Here is a 17,739-nt window from a genome sequence, read left to right as displayed (position 1 = left end):
CACAAAAAAAAAAAAAAACAAGATATGTGAGGTGACTGCAAATAAGGCTCAAAACACCCACAAAAAATGTAGAATTATCATAGAAATACACAAAAAACTCACACATTACTACAAAACAACTGAAAAAAATAGATCATAATAACAAAGAAAAAGCAAAGCGACTCCAAATAAGATGCAATACCATTTCAGAAAGTTGACAGAAAAACTGAAAAACAAAATGAACTCCAAATGACAAGGAAGTCACGCAGTCTGGTTTTCTGGCATTTTTAATATATATTTCAGTCCACCTATATATTATACTGTATTAAAAGTAGAAAAAATATGTAAGAAAATAAAACAATGCACAGAAACAGAAATCTGCACAATGCTGACAATCTGTTTCTCTGTGGAGCCGAGACAATCTCTCCAGCAACAATAAACACATTAGTGATGCTTGACAGGTGATGACTTCGTCTGGGAAAAAAAAAAAAAAAAAAGAGCAGCTACAGTTCACAATGTCAAACACAGATAGCTGCAGACGCAAGGTACTTCTCTGGAGTGATGTGCCGTCCAGTTCCTCCATCAACGTCTCATCAAAGAAAAGACACGAGTTTTACACATGGAGGCTAGCTTTTTGCCAAAGTCCTAAATTAATCCAATTCCCACAGGTGCCACTGCTGCTGGTAATGTATGCATTCTCGGCTGTTGTTGTTGTTGTTGTTTAGCCCCGTTGACTCCACTGACATTGACTTGTATAATGTGGAGCCCAGCATTTTTCATTAATTATACACCAGACTCTGTGTTTCATGAAGTGCATAAAATACAGGATGATGAAATTTGTTGAAATCTCTTGTGTCCTGATTATGGCTGCGTGAGGTCAAAATTTGTTAAATGTTTGTCTGTTACTGACTTAGCAATGCACAATTCTGCTCTGCACTATAATCAATGACAACTGTTTGGAAAAAAATGCACGCTAATAAATCTTAAATACACTTGATAATAGTTCATTTTGCACCACATTAAGTTCATGCATCATCTGGCATAAATGGCATCTAGTAAATAACATAATAAGTGGATTTGCACTTACAAGGTTGTTTGTTAATTCAGATACCCCATGTCCCAGATTATTAATCACGTGCAAGACAATTTTCAGCAGACATCCTTATGCAGAAGTCTCTGCTTTCACATTCTTCTTCATCTCTAAAGAAAATCCGAGTCATAGCAGCAGCAAAAATATGTCCATTCAGCTCCTTCAACAATGCAATGCTCTCCCTCCCAATTCATTTCATAATTTTGGTATGCAACTGAATAACTATAATCCGGATTACTAAGCAAATAACAAAGGGCAAGTTTGAGAGATGCAGTTTCCTGAATAAATCCCCTATCATTCTTTTTACTTTCCATTTTAGTGACATTTCATCGTATTAAAATAAAAAACAAACATAAACAAAAAATAAATAAATAAAAGAACCTTAAATTATCTTTTTACAGTGCAATTTAAAAAAAAATCAACATAACAGTTTTAGAAAGCCTGAAGGAAAAGATGTCTTTTACATGAAGTAATCTCTAGAAGCATTTTCACAAAAGAAAGCCACATTTTATCCAAGAAAAAAATATTTACTTATTAACAGGAAAGTGTCTTGTTTTCTGTCTTTGTGTGATTTAATTAACTTAACTTAAACTTAACAGGAGAAGACAAGCTTGGCTACGTCTTAATTATTTTTATCAAAATAATAAAATAAAATTAGATTAAAAAAATTATATAGAGCCACAATAACATTGGTTACGCTACATTTGATGACTATTACAAGTGAAATAGCAGGCTAATGTAGCTTAGCATAATTCAGAGTCTGACTTTTATCTATCTATATATAATATATTAATTTGGTAGGATTAACAGTAAAGAAACTTGTTTTCTTTCTTGCAGAGAATTACAGATAACATTCTGACATATTTGATAGAGATGAAGGTGCAAGTAGCTACCTAGATTAGTTATGCATACAAGCTAGCTTGGCTCCACTTGAATTTAACAAAATCCACAAACTTCTATTAATTTGTAGAGTTTTTGTCACACTGGCGTATGTGTGGGACAGGAACCACTGAAGGAGCTGAATATCAAAAATAACGGCTATGGGTTTTTATGCTTCAAAAAGAGAGCATATTGGAGAAGGGAGATAAATATGAGAGAGGAAATGTGATTCAGCACTAAGAGAGGGTGATGTCAGGAGCTTCTTAAAACGATGAGTTTTTTAAGTCCAAGAGAGAAGATGGAGAGTGACTGTGATATTCTGATTGGAGTAACAAGGTCATTCCAGCAACAGGGAGCCAGGAGGAGGAAGAGCTGAGTCTCAGTGGGCCATTTACTTTTAATGTGTTCTCATCAGCCTCCACACAAAGCACTGTCAGGGGTCTTAAAAAAAACCCTCTTGGTACTCAACTCCTGGGTGGCTACCGAGCCTTCAGCTCACTGAGAATAACTGGTGAGCATGGCGGAATGGTGTGCCAGGTCCATAATAGTTTGATATAGTGCAATACCGATACTCTACAGAACAGAGCAAATACAGATATCAGACCATCTTAGGCGATCGATAAAAAGAAGCCGCTGTGGTGCATGCTTCTGCTCTGTGGGAAATATGAGGGAACATCTGTGCTGCTGTGTTTTATTATGTCCTTACCGCCAATGACGTTGGTAGTCAAAGCTAAACAGCCGAGATTGCAGCGCCAATAATTCATTATGAGTGTTTACCAACCAAACATTAGCACACATATTGCCTTCAACACATCTCACTGTTTTGTGCAGAGAGAAAACTGATGGACAGATGCGGGCAGGAAAGGGCGCCTCACTGCACGCTTATCTCGGTAATATACTGGTGTGCTTTGTCAGGAAAAAAGAGCCAACAAGTCCTCAACAAGTAATGAAAATAAAAAACTATTTTGCCCATTTAGAGCTTACCAAAATGCCGTGGCCTTAAAAATGCCAAAAAAATAAACATAACTAAAATAAGGATTACTCTAGTATTAAGCTGAGATGAGCTCGAACCTCCAAGTGAATCTCCTTAGACACATCTGGGTGAAATTTCAAACGATATAGGACAGCAGATGAATAAAATATGGACTTAGATGAAGAAGTTGTTTTAAAAGTAGAACTTTGTAATAATAAGTGTTTCCCTTTTCACAAAAGAGGAGAGAGAATGGTGTTGAATAGCACCCATCAACATGCGCACCATGTAGGACAACATGGCTGAAGCTCAGTGAGAATCGAGACAGCTGCATTATTCACACAGCTCTGCCAGTCATCGCTGACATGGAGGACAGTGGGGTGACTCATCCTACTTGATAATACATGATTGATGTTTTTTGAAACACTAAACATCCCACATGAATAACAAGCAGAAGCCTTATTAGGGTTCCGGGAGAAAAGGAAGGAAGGTGGCATTTCTACAGGAGCCGACACATTGTGATGGACACTGCGAGGGTCAGACATACATCCTCACCTGGGAGGAGGTTATCTCTAAGGAAATGAATGGTGTGTGTGTGTGTGTGTGTGTGTGTGTGTGTGTGTGTGTGTGTGTGTGTGTGTGTGTGTGTGTGTGTGGTGTTTTGGTTAGAGAAGTACCAAGGAGAGAGGAGAGAGACAGAGAGTAAAGAAGACAGTTTCCAAGCCGCCACCATCACACAAACTCCCCACACTATGAATCATCCATCAATATCACGCAGAAGAAGGAATTAGCAGTAATGCTGCTTTCAATGTAGCTTCACTAAGCCTGCAGATACCATGTTTAAACATGATTAACTGTAATAAAGCTTCAGTAAAGCTCATGTTACCTAATTAGACATAAAACTGACTTGTCTTGTGTTCATAAGTAGATATCTGAGAGGAGCAGGTGCTTGATAAGCGTTCCTTACAAGTGATCATTCACAAAGCAACCTTAGGAATAAATAAAACAGCAAAAAGCAGTGCATGTAAACTGATTTAAAAAAAAAGGGGGGAAAAATACCACTTTGGAACAAATTTCAGTTTAAATAGGTAGAGAGATGATCTCACAAGTTTGACATCATAAACTGTTGCACACAGTGGTGACACTGAATCATAATCTGCTGTATAGAAAACAGAAGCTCAACTAAATGTCAACAGAAAGCCTCTGGAACGCTGCTGCAAGGCTTTAAAGGGTTTTTCTAATCCTGGCTAAAACAGCAGAGCCTTCAGTATTTTTTCACCCCTCTATCCTCAATGCATCTTTTGATTGTTAAAGCGGGGGAAGGTGCTTCATTAGTATGCATCTTTTAAGGCGCAAGGGCTGCCTGCAGATGCCGGAGTTGAGGTGGTGGGGGCGTGGGAGAAGCTGGGTCAGCCACATGGCCGGGTCTTCTCACAGAAACTCTGCATGCAGAGGATCTGAACGAAAGCGCCGCTCTCTCCTCCCAATTCTCAGATGGCAGCCGTGACCTACTTTCCACAAAGACAGGCTCATGCAAACTTGATGATATGCTTATAACAGAGGAGCCTGTCGTGCACTGCCTGAGGTGAGCCTCGCAATGCGGAGGCAGCAGGGGGTCTGTATCGTAAGGACCAATTGGCAGGACGTGTGTTAGCAACTCTGCCCTGGGTGGTTAAACAGCATCAATGGTAATGACGCTGATGATCATACAGCAGGCCTGAAGGTATAAAAATATTTTTTAAAGGTTGTCAGATCACCTAAACCCCCAAAGCAAACAGCTTCATTTGACATTTCATAGCTGATGACAGAGCAATAATCTGAATGGGCCCCTTGTGAAAAGAAGACAAAATGTCCTCCTTGTTGCATCTATGCTGCAGCTACTGTACTTTCACCGAGTGCTGCAGCCACTGCAGCAATTGCTTTTAAAATACTGAAGTTATTTTTGTAGCTGAGTGGGCAGATTGCAGCCTCTTAAATCAAACACCAGGCCACTTATTATGCACCGTTTTTTGTGCGTCTGTTTTAAACACCAAAAAGCAAATCTCTATATTGACCATTTGCAATGGTTTAGCTCAGGGTCCTAACATGCCTCGGGCCTACGTGTATGAAGTTAGCATGTTCGTCCTCCGTCTGTGTGGGTTTTCTCTGGGTTGTCCAGTTTGCTCCCAAAGTGCAAAGATATGCATGTTGAAAAAAATGGGTGCAGGTGTGGATTTGAGCATGAAGGGTGAGATGACAATGTGTCCAGACTGGACCCAAGACTCTTGATCAGTGTCAGCTGGGATAGTGTCAGCCCCAAACCCAATTGAAGGTATATTGCAATCTTCTTAATGTTGCTTGCAAAAACAAAACAAACAAACAAACAAACAAACACTGCAGAGGATCATCAGCAGTCACGTGACTTTATTTTTAAAGAGACTTGATAAAAAAAATCCATGATAGATTCTTATTCAGGTGATAGCAGTTATCTTAACTGAAAACAAACTAGTCTTGGACGTGCACAGCCTTGTTTTGCAGTGGGGAATTAAAGCCATTTAGAACATTGCCAGCAATATTATACACCTCTACAACAGCAAGCACACTGTTATACTGTAAGAGCTTAATTTAGTAGTTTTTGTGATCATTGTTTCTGTTATTTTGTACTTATACTTTGATCCTTGTAATTGTGAAATTTTGTGTCTAGAGTGTGGCCAGGAACTGTATTAAGCGAGACCCCTGTAGTGATTAATTAAATCGTCATGGTTATTTTCAAATGGTAATAAAAAAAAAGTGTAGTTAATATTACTGAAAATGACGTAAGAGTACTTTTGCTTTACTTTTTTTAAGACTCAGATATCACATTTCTGTCTTCTCTTCTCCATACTGCACAGTTTATTTATTTTATTTTATTTATTGTATTTAAATAAACAATGTACGCAGTATATTTAACAATTCATATAATATTTTAAATTCATATAATTTTGCCTAATTTATGTAATATAAAACAAAGGTTGGAGAAAGGAAGGTTTGGGAATAAGTAGTAAGCCTAAAGAATACATGTTAATATGTATATTTTAAAAATCAACTGTTGAATCATGAGTCAATGAATCAACCACTTTGCGAAGAAATCGGGAGTAACGGTGCAGAAATGGTGCGGTAATATAATACAGTGTGATATTTGCTGAGTAGATTTCCAAGGCTGGTGTCAGGTGTAAATCTCTGCTCATTGTTCTTCATATGCTAATAACAGAAGTTTAGGCAGAATTTAACTGTGTGTTCAAATTATACCAACACAGATCACAAAGAGAAGCCTCAGCAAGCTTGTAAAATGATTCTCGGTCCTAAATAATAAAACAAAATCAATATTATGGAAACCTCAAAGTGAAATATGATCATGACAAAGAAAAATAAATCAAAATTACAACCAGAGTCAGGTGAACTGGGCATCAGAAAAACAGACATCAAAACATCACAACACAAAGAAAACAAAGAGAAAGAAGTGGGTAAAGAGGAGTAACGTCCAAAGGTAATGAATAAATATGACAGAATTAAGGAGGGGAAGGAAGGTAGGAGTTTCTCAGTGAGAAGGAAGGTGTGTACCGTTCTACGCCACTGCATACATCTGACATTCCGTATTACAGGGAGTTATAAACCCCTATGACATTTGTTCCAGCTTACTGCATCTTGGAAACAGGTAGTCATCTACCATTTTCCAAACAGACATAAATATAAAGTAATTTTTAAAACATCTGAAACTCATCAACTGTAGTATTCAAGGGTGCTTTTATAAAATAAAGCAGACAACATTATAAAATGTCTAAAACGTCATTTGATTTCCTGTTAGTTCTCATGTTTCCCATCATGGATATTGTTCTTATCTTTTACTAATGCTACTTCTTTAAATTGAGCTGCAAGGCTGAAAAATAAACTTGTGGTATATATCACTAAAGTAAAAAAATATTACTAACTAATTATTAACTATTATTACTGTAATAGTTAATCCAGTTAAATATTAAAATATAAAATTAAGGAAATTATACATTTTTTCTTAAAATCAGCATAACATAACCCTAATAGCTACAGGTTGCAGTTCTGTGAATGTGGCAGGGTGAAAACTTTGGAACCACCAAAGTAGTGAAACTCATACAAACTGCCCTATCATATCCTGTAAACAGATCAATTTCAGGCTTGCGCTAACTTGAGAACAATCTGTAGTGTGCATGTGTTGATCTTTCCTGTAAATTTCTTATGTTGCTAAGATGTACACCTTCTTTTTTGTTTCAAATGTTTATATTACCTAGTGATGCAGATTGTGGTTTTTGGGTGTGGGTGCTGAGCATTTACCTTTTTTGAGCACCTACAAGCGTCTATAGTATTAGCAGCTCACAGGTGATAAACAACTGATGTCTTGTACCAAATGATTTGGGACAAATTGCTTTAAACGTTTAGTCCTAATGCACTGACCATGACAAAAAAATGCAAACTTTATAAAAACATTCTTTTCTATCCATTTTTTAAAAATTACTTTACTCCTCACAACGAGATATAAGCAGAATGTGAAAGCTGATATAATAATGTTGAGACAAATATTAAATGTCAGTAAGTCTGGAAGCAGAGACACGACATTTAGCAAAGGTCTAATGAAACAGGCCAGAACATCCAGACTGGCCAACAGCCTGTATCCACAGGCTGTGAGGCTCCTGAACTCTCTGCCCCCCTCTCACGGACAATAACCATATCCAACTTCTTAATAGCAATGAACTGGTCTGCATTGGTGCATCATATCTTTACTCTCTTCCCCCTCCTGCCCCCCCCCCCCCCCCTCTTTCTTAAATAGATAACTATCATATCTGATATCACATCTCACAGTACAATAATATTGAATGGGTTGCATTGTTGTATTTTGTCATGTTTCTCAGGTCTTTGTCTGAATTTCTACGAACATTATTGCTAAGGATTGTCTTATTGCATTGGAGTCACACTGGGTTAAATATGTACACTTGGGTTTTAAGGGGTATTTATTATTTTCTTCTTTTTTTTGGGTTGTATGGAAGCCCCAAACGCAATTTCATTGTTCTTGACAATGACAATAAATAAATAAATACTAAATACTAAATACTAACATAATAGGAAATTGTAATATGGGAAACGGATGTTCTACTATTTCTGGAGCTAAACTAGTAGTACAAGCTAAAATTTAGTAGATCGTTGCTTATGATTTTGATTTTAATCATTCTTTAAGTCCTCCAACATAATGGAAAGCCAAACCCTAAAATGCTGGAGTGCCCCTCAAAACAGGTGATTCAATGTACAAGATCTTTTTCAATATGGGTTCAACTGATACTCCAAAAGCTCAGCTGAACAGAACATACTCCACTTGTAACGATTTCAATAAAAATCTACAAATGTTCACTTATCAAATTCCCATTCAGAAGCCTTACACAAGATCTCTGTAGCGGATATATCTGGACTGAAGTTGCTATTGGCTACAGTTACACAGTCTGTGGGCTGCACATGAGCTACAAGAGGTAGAGAAAACGCTGAGTTTATGTAATGCAGTAACACACAGTGTCTGAACCAGGGGACACTTGCAGCCTACACAAGCCACCTGAGCAGACCTTGCTGTGTAATTCAGGTTTCTTTGGCAGCATCTGTAAGCTGGTTTCATAGAAAATGTGTACTTGAAGTTGTCCAAAGATCGATAGTTTAAAGCTGAGCCGTGCTGTTTTAAAAACTGAAAAAGTAAGAAGGCAGTATCCACATAAAGTTTTTAAATAAATACTGGAGATGGCAGCTTATTACATTTAAAAGTGACCCCTGCTGCAAGTAACGAGATTAATAAAGATAAACACAACATTATGATGGAAGGGCTTTCGACTTTGAAAATGAGACTACACACATTCCTATAGATTTCAGAGATATTAAACGATAAACTTCAAGCTGCATTTTGCAAAGCAGATAAACAGTAAATCATTTAAGAGTGCGGGACTCTGTTTGTTTGCAGATAAACAGATGGCAATTTTACAATCCACATAAATCTCTTTGATTGAAGAAAGAGCTGACATTAAAGAAGCTGATGCTATAATACTTGTGGAAGAGGCTTCTCATTTCAAAGGCAAATAGAGGATGTTGGATTTTTTACGTTCACACGAGACAACATGACTGCCAGCAATAAAAACAAAAACCCATCATAAAATGTGCATTTGAATGACATCATAAGACATCATGATATGGTGTGACATTAAAACAAATATTACACGTTTTAAATCTCCGTGTGGATGTTTGAAACCTATCCATGAAAAACTGAAGGGATTTTTGCTGCTATTTTGTGAAGAAATTCAATTATACACAGTTTATCAGCTTTATAGTCTCGACCTCCAATAAAAATGGTATCACAATTGTGCCATAGGAACGCGTTCACTGCGTAATATGCAGCTTCTAATGGAAAATTGCAATCTCAAAAAAAAAAAAAAAAGAAAAAAGAAAAATCCCACAATTACAAAGATATGTTCTATTTAGGACCCTTGGGTGGGTCCCAGCCAGTTAATGGTACACTACAACACTACAAGTCAATAGTCTGCCAAGGTAGACGATGCACCCCAACACATTGAAAAAACTGTTCAGGAACAGTTCTAGGCACACAAATCAACCACGACAATAACCAGGCCTCTACACTACTTAAAATGAGATCTGTTAAGATACTAAGATAAGTAACTGAATAAATAAAATAAAAAAACCATGAAGGCCAGGTGTGGCCTGTTCTCTTACAAATCCAGGAATAGTTAAGGAGATAAGAGATGTAGAATTGATTTCGAGTGTTGAACTTGCATTTCGTTTTTCACTGGAACTCTCAATATCAGGTCCAAAAAACTGTCAATACAAGGCAAGGAAGCCATCATTTACTGAAAAACCAAAAGAAGCCTACCAGAGAGATAGCAAAAAGGTTAGGAGAGATCAAATCAACAATCTGGTACATTCTTAAAAAGAAGCAACTGTAGCTTGCCTCCACCAGTGTGTGAATGTGTGTGTGAATGGGTGGATGACTGGGTGTGTAAAGTGCTTTGGGGTCCCTAGGGGGGACTAGTAAAAGCGCTATACAAATACAGGCCATTTTCCATTGCACTGGCCAGCTCTGCAAAACCAACAAATCCAAAAGACCATAAGATAACTCAAGTGGATGAGATAGCCAAATCAAGGACATGCTCAAGGGTCAAAGTCTACAATCAGGACAGTCTTCATGAATAGAAATACAAAAGGCTTACAACAAAGATGAAACCACTGGTTACACCCAAGAACATGAAGGCCAGATTAGACTTCACCAGGAAAACGTGTCCAAGAAAATTGTTGGACAACCAAGATTGGCTTGTACCAGAATGATTGGGGCTACCCGCAACAGCAAGCCGCAGGAGGAGACGTTGCGAGCGGAGGCAGAAGAGAGGCAAGCGGGGAGGCCTGTGGGCACGGCTAAAGACTAGTCCGTTTAAACCACCACTCCCGATCATATTCCTCTCCAACGCCCGTTCAATCCGTTACAAACTGGATGAAATACGACTGCAGATCGCCACTCGACGGACTTTTAATAACTGTTCGTGCATGATTTTCACTGAAACCTGGCTGGACAGCGCCATTCCCGATGCGGCTATCGATCTAGCAGGCCGCACCGCCTATCGAGCCGACAGGTCTGCGGACTCGGGTAAGAAGACTGGCGGGGGGCTGTGCATCTATATTAACAACCTTTGGTGCACGAACGTCACGGTAACGGAAAAACTGTGCAGTACAGAGGTAGAACTGTTGGTGTTAAAGTGCCGTCCATTCTATCTCCCTCGGGAATTTTCTGCCGTTTACATCTGCGCTGTTTACATTCCACCAGATGCTAATGCTAAGCTAGCGTTAGCACAATTGAGCAGCAGCATCAATAACAGCCTGGTAGCACACCCGGACAGTGTCTTTATTGCGGCTGGGGATTTTAACCACGCGGACCTGAAATCTGTACTTCACAATTTCCACCGTAATGTGAAGTGTGCTACCAGAGGAGATAGAACGTTGGACCAGGTGTACACCAACATGACGAATGCGTACAGAGCCCAGGCTTATCCCCACCTGGGTCTGTCAGACCATCTCTCCCTTCTGCTACACCCAATATACACACAAAAGATCAAGAGCACTGGGATTACAACCAAAACCGTGAGAACATGGCCGCAGGACGCTATTCCGATGCTTCAGGACTGTTTCCACTGCCTGGAGAGACTGGTCATTAAACACATCAGAGCTGCTTTTCCACCATCCCTGGACTCGCACCAGTTTGCATACAGGGAGAACCGGTCAACCGAGGATGCGATCGCCACAGTGCTGCACACATTACTGAAGCACTTGGAACACAGGAACACCTATGCACGGCTCCTCTTTGTAGACTACAGCTCGGCTTTTAATACCATCCGGCCATACAAACTCCGTCCCAAACTCCACCAACTGGGACTTAACTCCTCTCTGTGCAACTGGATTGTGGACTTCCTCACTAACCGTAGACAGAGTGTCAGAGTGGGTAAGAACACCTCTTCCACCCTTGTGGTCAACACCGGTGCCCCTCAGGGGTGTGTTCTGAGCCCTCTGCTATACACTCTCTTCACCCATGACTGTATTTCCTCCTGCGCGTCCAATCTCATTGTTAAGTTTGCAGATGACACTACAGTGCTCGGACTTATATCCAACAATGATGAGACAAACTATAGGACAGAGGTGCAACAACTAGAGTCATGGTGCCACGACAATAACTTGGTCTTAAACACCAAAAAGACCAAGGAGATCATTGTAGATTTCCGGAAGAGGGGCCATAACAACCATCTGCCTCTCTTCATTGGCAGTGAGGCGGTGGAGAGGGTGAGCAGTTTTAAATTCTTGGGGGTAACTGTGACCGAGGACCTGTCCTGGGGCAACCATATCACCTCAGTTGTACGGAAGGCCCAACAGCGCCTCTACTACCTGAGGAGACTGCGGAGCGCACACATTCCCAGATCTCTGATGTTGAACTTCTACAACTGTGCCATCAGCAGCGTTCTGACGTATGGATTTCTAGTGTGGTTCCCCAGCTGCACCAAGGCCGATCAGCAAGCACTCCAGCGGGTGGTGAAAGAAGCTGGCAGAATTATTGGAACAAGTCTGCCAGAGATCAGTAATATCTTCCCCACTCGCTGTCTGAGGAGGGTGCACAGTATCCTGCGGGACCAACATCACCCTGCGCGCCTGCTGCCCTCAGGGAGAAGGTACAGGTCTATACAGGCCAGAACATCCAGACTGGCCAACAGCCTGTATCCACAGGCTGTGAGGCTCCTGAACTCTCTGCCCCCCTCTCACGGACAATAACCATATCCAACTTCTTAATAGTAATGAACTGGTCTGCATTGGTGCATCATATCTTTATTCTCTTCCCCCTCCTGCCCCCCCCCCCCCTCTTTCTTAAATAGATAACTATCATATCTGATATCATATCTCACAGTACAATAATACTGAATGGGTTGCATTGTTGTATTTTGTCATGTTTCTCAGGTCTTTGTCTGAATTTCTACGAACATTATTGCTAAGGATTGTCTTATTGCATTGGAGTCACACTGGGTTAAATATGTACACTTGGGTTTTAAGGGGTATTTATTATTTTCTTCTTTTTTTTGGGTTGTATGGAAGCCCCAAACGCAATTTCATTGTTCTTGACAATGACAATAAATAAATAAATACTAAATACTAAAGAGAAAAGTACAGCGAGTGGAGTGTGGAGGCCTGGCAGTGGAGGTCAATAGTGTTTATTGCATATTAAAGAAAACAGTTGATTTCTGAAATGTACAGGGCTATCCTCTCTTCTCGGAATCAGTCAAATGCTGCAAAACTGATTGGAAAGTGCTTCACAGTACAAATGGATAATGATTCAAAGCATACTGCAAAAGCACTCGAAGAGTTTCTAAAGGCAAAGAAATGGGATCTTCTCCAAAGACCAAGTCACACACCAGATCTCAACCCAAACATGCCAAACTAAACACAGAGAGACCCACCAAAAGGCAGCAACTGAATGTGGCCACAGTAATGGCCTGGCAGAGTATTTCATGGGAAGAAACGAGATTTAGCTAGTTTGTCAATTATACTTGAGCATCTGAAAATGAGGCCGTGTGCATAAATTTTTTTTAATTCCTACACAGTTCGTGGAATATTTTTGTAAAACTCTATCAAGTCGAAAGATTGTATTTTAACCACATCTTAATTGCTGGGTTTCACCCCATGGGAAATTATTTGCTGCCAGGATCCCAGTATCAGGTACCACAGGACACACAAAGGTCTTGGTTGTACTTGAAGGTGTCTAAAGATGAGCTAAAGGAGAACTAAAACAGAATTAGGTGGTTGACTTTAAAATTGCTCATCACTATTCACTGACAATTGAAGTTTCAATGAAGTACCTCTATTTATACAGTTTTTAAGCCAAAAATACAAAAATATGCAGAGTTTTGTTTTAACAGAGGAGAAAGAGTCAAATTGGTTTTTAAAAAAATCTTTTTGTAGGTTTTTTCTACACACCAGAGCCGTCTTATTTAATCTACATGTGCTATATGTCTTTAAAGATGTTTGAATTGGACAAATACTAAACCCGTACAGGATTAAGACATGCAAAATACAGTACAGTGCCATAAACCCATATAAAAGCAGTTCAACTTTAAACTACATTTTGAGAATCTGGAAAACATTACCTTTCTCCCCTCATGTTTAAGTAAGTGAAGTAGAAAATTGTAAAATGCTACACTTGAACACTGCAAACAGATATAGGGAACTTGGTAATTATCTGTAAAATTTCAGATCATACCAACGGTTTCGTTAAAGCGGATGCTTCAAAAAAAATCTTCAGATGATGTGCTTTTATCTTGTGCACAGCAGACATCACATTTCAGCACTTTAGGGCTTTGCGGTTTTCATTTTCATATCATTTTCATATCTTAATGAACTGTTTGTAACTAAGACTGGGAATACGTTTCTACTACCATTGAAACTGCAGCAAGATCATAGGTTGATTACTATCACACAATCAAAGATGGACCTTTCACACTTTTACCTTCACAGTGGCAAACTGATTGAAAGCTTTTTTTCACAACAGACATTTTGTGCCACAGCAGGACAAGCGTCCATGGAATTAAAGACATCGTTAATTATCCATTTACAATACAGGTTCCTATAAGCTGTCCTAGTCAGCCAGCATGCACAATACCAGGATCATCTCTAAGTGCAATGCACGCATCATTAATATAACTGAAGTCTGTGCTTTTCCTGCAATTACAAGCCAAAATGTCTGCCGTGAAATACGGCTTTAGTTCAGCGCTTTGCAACAACTCCAGTAATGACAGTGATTGCATGGATGCATTGTTGAATTTAAGGATCAGCTTAAGTACGCAAGAGATGGGGAGGTTGCAAGGGTGATTTTTCTCCAAGTATACATTGGAGACGTTTAGCAGTTTGACAGCGCAGTAATGACCATAGAGATTGGTCCGACACTTTAGCCTCTCCTTTACAAACCACACTTTCAGCAAAAAAAGAAAGAAAAAAAGAAGAAACAAACAAAACAAAATGAGACCAAATGTCATCACTCGAGGTGGAAAAGCTGATTGGATTTTGAAAACAAATACGCACCTGTGCTCAGAGCCACACTTACACAAACCCGTCAAATGCTTCAGCTGCTCTCAGAGAACCATTTTTCCCCCTCAAGCATAACAGCAAGGCCTTATCTTATCCACTTCAAGCAGTGATGCCTCTTGTGATGAATTTCTAATGTGCGAGAACTGGGAAAACTATTATCTGGACTTGGCAGTTTTCTTTGGCTGGCCAATCACCCACCCATCCCCTCCACAGTTCCAGCTAGGAGCCCTCACTCTAGCTTTCTATCTCCATAAATTGTCCCCTCACCTCTGAATATTTCCTGAGATGAATGAAATAGAATTCATGTCATCAAAACACATGTATCTCCCCACTTGCAAAGAGAAGGGATCGTGGATTTTATGTGGCCCCAGTCTCTGAGTGCTCTTTATTACAATGCACCAGTTACTATTTTTTAAGGTCACACCTTCTGGCCAGATAATAAATTAGCATTGAGCTTTGAACATCATTTATGGTAATACATGTTTGTAGAGATGCTATAAATGATTGTGCTGTAGCATTTTAACATAAATGATTACAATCTTTGAATACAAAGTAATTACTATATATTAAATAGCTAATTATTGTTGCTGCGTGGTGTGAATGCACAGCTAAATCAGACGTGTTAGCTCATGTGACACTGGGCAGTATATGCTGATATGCTGTTACTGAGCTGCTGCTGGTGCTAGTGGAGGTTGCCATCCATACTGAGCAGCCAAAAAAAAAAAAAAAAAAAAAAGCCGCCAGCTGGCCAGGGGCCATGAAATGCACAATTAGTCCTGGGTCAGTTGCATTAGGTTTTCTCAAAGGCAAAAAAGGCGATCAATGCGTGACTTTGTGCTTGGTATGAACTGAATATTTGGCATTTTTAACTGGCAATCTAAGAGGTTGTTGACTTCAGTGGATGAGAGGAGAGATAAATGTGAAACGAGCAGGTTTCACGGCAAGGAAATCTTTATACGAGGGTCACTCGAGGGTCACACTAATCACTAGTGCGCCGTGAACTCTGACCCTTTCTTCCTTCCTTTCCTTTTAATACAGCCGAGCTTTAAACCTGTGCTTATTCCTTACAGAAAAAGTACCCCCGATAAAACAGTCACGTAAATGACTCCTGTGTTGTAAAGACAGCACTTGATTCCCAGATTATAGAGGGTACCAGGCTACCCTCTAGCGGCACGGGGAAGCGATGAACCGTGTCACAAAATAAGTTGTCTGCCTCAGACGGATAAAGGGTAAACGGGATACCAAAACTGATGACAGCAAAAGTCCTTTGTGGCGTAAGACGACGCGGAGGAAACCGTGCGGGGAATTCCAGTGCGTTAACGGGAGATGTTTACTTTATATGCAAATCAGCTTCATCGACACCAGAGGTCTTATTTAAGGCCCGAGCTCTGCTTTTTTTTCTTCCTCCCCTGACTTTTCAAGAAAGAAAGCTTTGATGTTAGCAGGGAGGATCGATGCCAGGGAAAGAGAGCGAGAGAGAAAGAGGGAGAGAGAGGAGAGCGAGGGGGTGTAGGATGCAGAATGAGAATGTACTTCTGGGGGTGTGTGGGTGGGTGGTGGTGGAGGAGAGGGAGGAGGAGGGGGGTAGTCTGCCGTCATCATACATAGCGCCTCTGTTTTGAGCAAAGCCTTTATGAAACCAATATTTCTGCATGTCCATCTCTGTGGAAAGGAGAGAAAAAGCCACAAGTGACGTTTTCACATCCCAATCCGCTCCGCATAATCTGGACACAATAAAGTTTGTCAGGTCGCGTCGTTCTCAGAGGATGCGGGCTCAAAATGTAACTGGTTGACCTTACTGCGCCATTTACTTCTGTTTCATTTAGCACAATCTGTCAGAACAGTTGCTGTACATGACGACGGAAATCAAGCGGATGGGTGATGTGAGGTTCTCCGCAACATCCTTCTGTCATTTGGACGTGTAGGCCTGCGGTGCCGCTGCGGAGGAGCAACTTTATGGGGACACACTAGGGATGGGGGGAGAGACACATTCGACATTCATTGCCCAGGTTCAAGACCGAGCAATTTATTGCTAAGCTGCAAGTGATTTGACTAATTGGGCACGTGAGGGAAAACAAGCGCATTTACCCTCCATTCAAGACCATTTATCAAATATGGCTTGGGGATCTTTGGGCATTAAGGAGACCAATAGAAGTGTAAAAAGTCTAAGAATTAAAAAAAATATCAGCCAACAAGTCGGATCAATGCAAAGAAAGCAACATACAGGGAATGGGATCAATCAATGATTCCGAAACGCACGGCACAATCCGTACAATGTACTTACATAGAGGTGATGTTTTTGAATAACTCCGCTATGTCAACGCTGGTCCCATTGCTCCCAGTATCTTGCAGGGCGAGTAAAGGGAAAAACCTGCCGTTGTCGGACTTATTGCAAAAGATCTCTGTTTGAGAGCAGCTGCAGGTCGGCGGGCAGTCCAGCATGGAGCTCAGATAGTCCTGGAAAATGCTCATCAGAAACAAAACCCTCCACCAGCAAATCCGGATCGAATGAAACCATAGATCCATGTCTCCGGGCAAAGTGGGGAAATAGAAGAGGTCCCGATGTCCTCTGGGTTAGAACAGAACGACAAAAGAGAAGAGCAGGAGAGTGGGAGGAAGGAAGGAGGAGGATGGTTGGTGCGTCTATACAGAGGATGCTCTATGCGAGCGTTTCTGCCGTGGATGGATGCTGTAGTGTCCTTGCGCGTCAGAGATTGGGTGAAAAGGAGGAGGAGGGGAGGAAAGAAAGAAAAGACGCAACAAAAATAACGCAAATCAAAAACAACAAAGCGAAAAAATGTGAGCGTCCACTCGTCTTGACAGCACACGATGCATGGTGTTCCCCTTAATGCCGTGCTTCTGATGTCGTCGTCGCCTCTCTCCAAGCAGGACCAGGACGACTGGCTAGAGAGCAGAGAGACACAAAATGAGAAGTTGGAGCATCAAGTCCCTCCTACCGGCTACAGTCATACTGACACCTGCAGAAACTGCATGCAATCAACAGTGATTACAACTGCACTATACAAGGATTGCAGGACTACAGAGCAACATGTAGCCTGATATAAGATTTAAAAAGTAAAAATGCAGGGGCGATAAGCTGATTCTGTCCAAAAAAATTGCAAGAGATTTTACTGGAGGATTGATAGATAAATTATTTATTGTTATTTTATGTTATCTT

At 40.4% G+C, this 17,739-nt stretch overlaps 1 protein-coding gene across 3 annotated transcripts in view; it reads right to left on the bottom strand.

Moving 5' to 3' along the window:
• Positions 1–17,436, bottom strand: part of ntrk3b (neurotrophic tyrosine kinase, receptor, type 3b) — a 229,631-nt gene extending 212,195 nt beyond the window's left edge. For all 3 annotated transcript variants that reach the window (XM_086311146.1, XM_086311226.1, XM_086311314.1), the window contains exon 1: positions 16,846–17,436. In XM_086311146.1, coding sequence (XP_086167272.1) covers positions 16,846–17,087 — 242 coding nt within the window. In that variant the 5' untranslated portion in view covers positions 17,088–17,436. The remainder of the gene's footprint in view (positions 1–16,845) is intronic.
• Between the last annotated feature and the right edge of the window lie 303 nt (positions 17,437–17,739).

The sequence above is a fragment of the Aulonocara sp. 'chitande type north' Nkhata Bay genome, linkage group LG1, assembly GCF_057382095.1.
Source record: "Aulonocara sp. 'chitande type north' Nkhata Bay isolate Kocher_YH1m ecotype deep benthic linkage group LG1, A_spYH_male_GT1.1, whole genome shotgun sequence".
Classification (NCBI taxonomy): Eukaryota; Metazoa; Chordata; class Actinopteri; order Cichliformes; family Cichlidae; genus Aulonocara; species Aulonocara sp. 'chitande type north' Nkhata Bay.
Note: the sequence above shows the minus strand (reverse complement) of the source record. Positions and strands in the feature narration are given on the sequence as shown.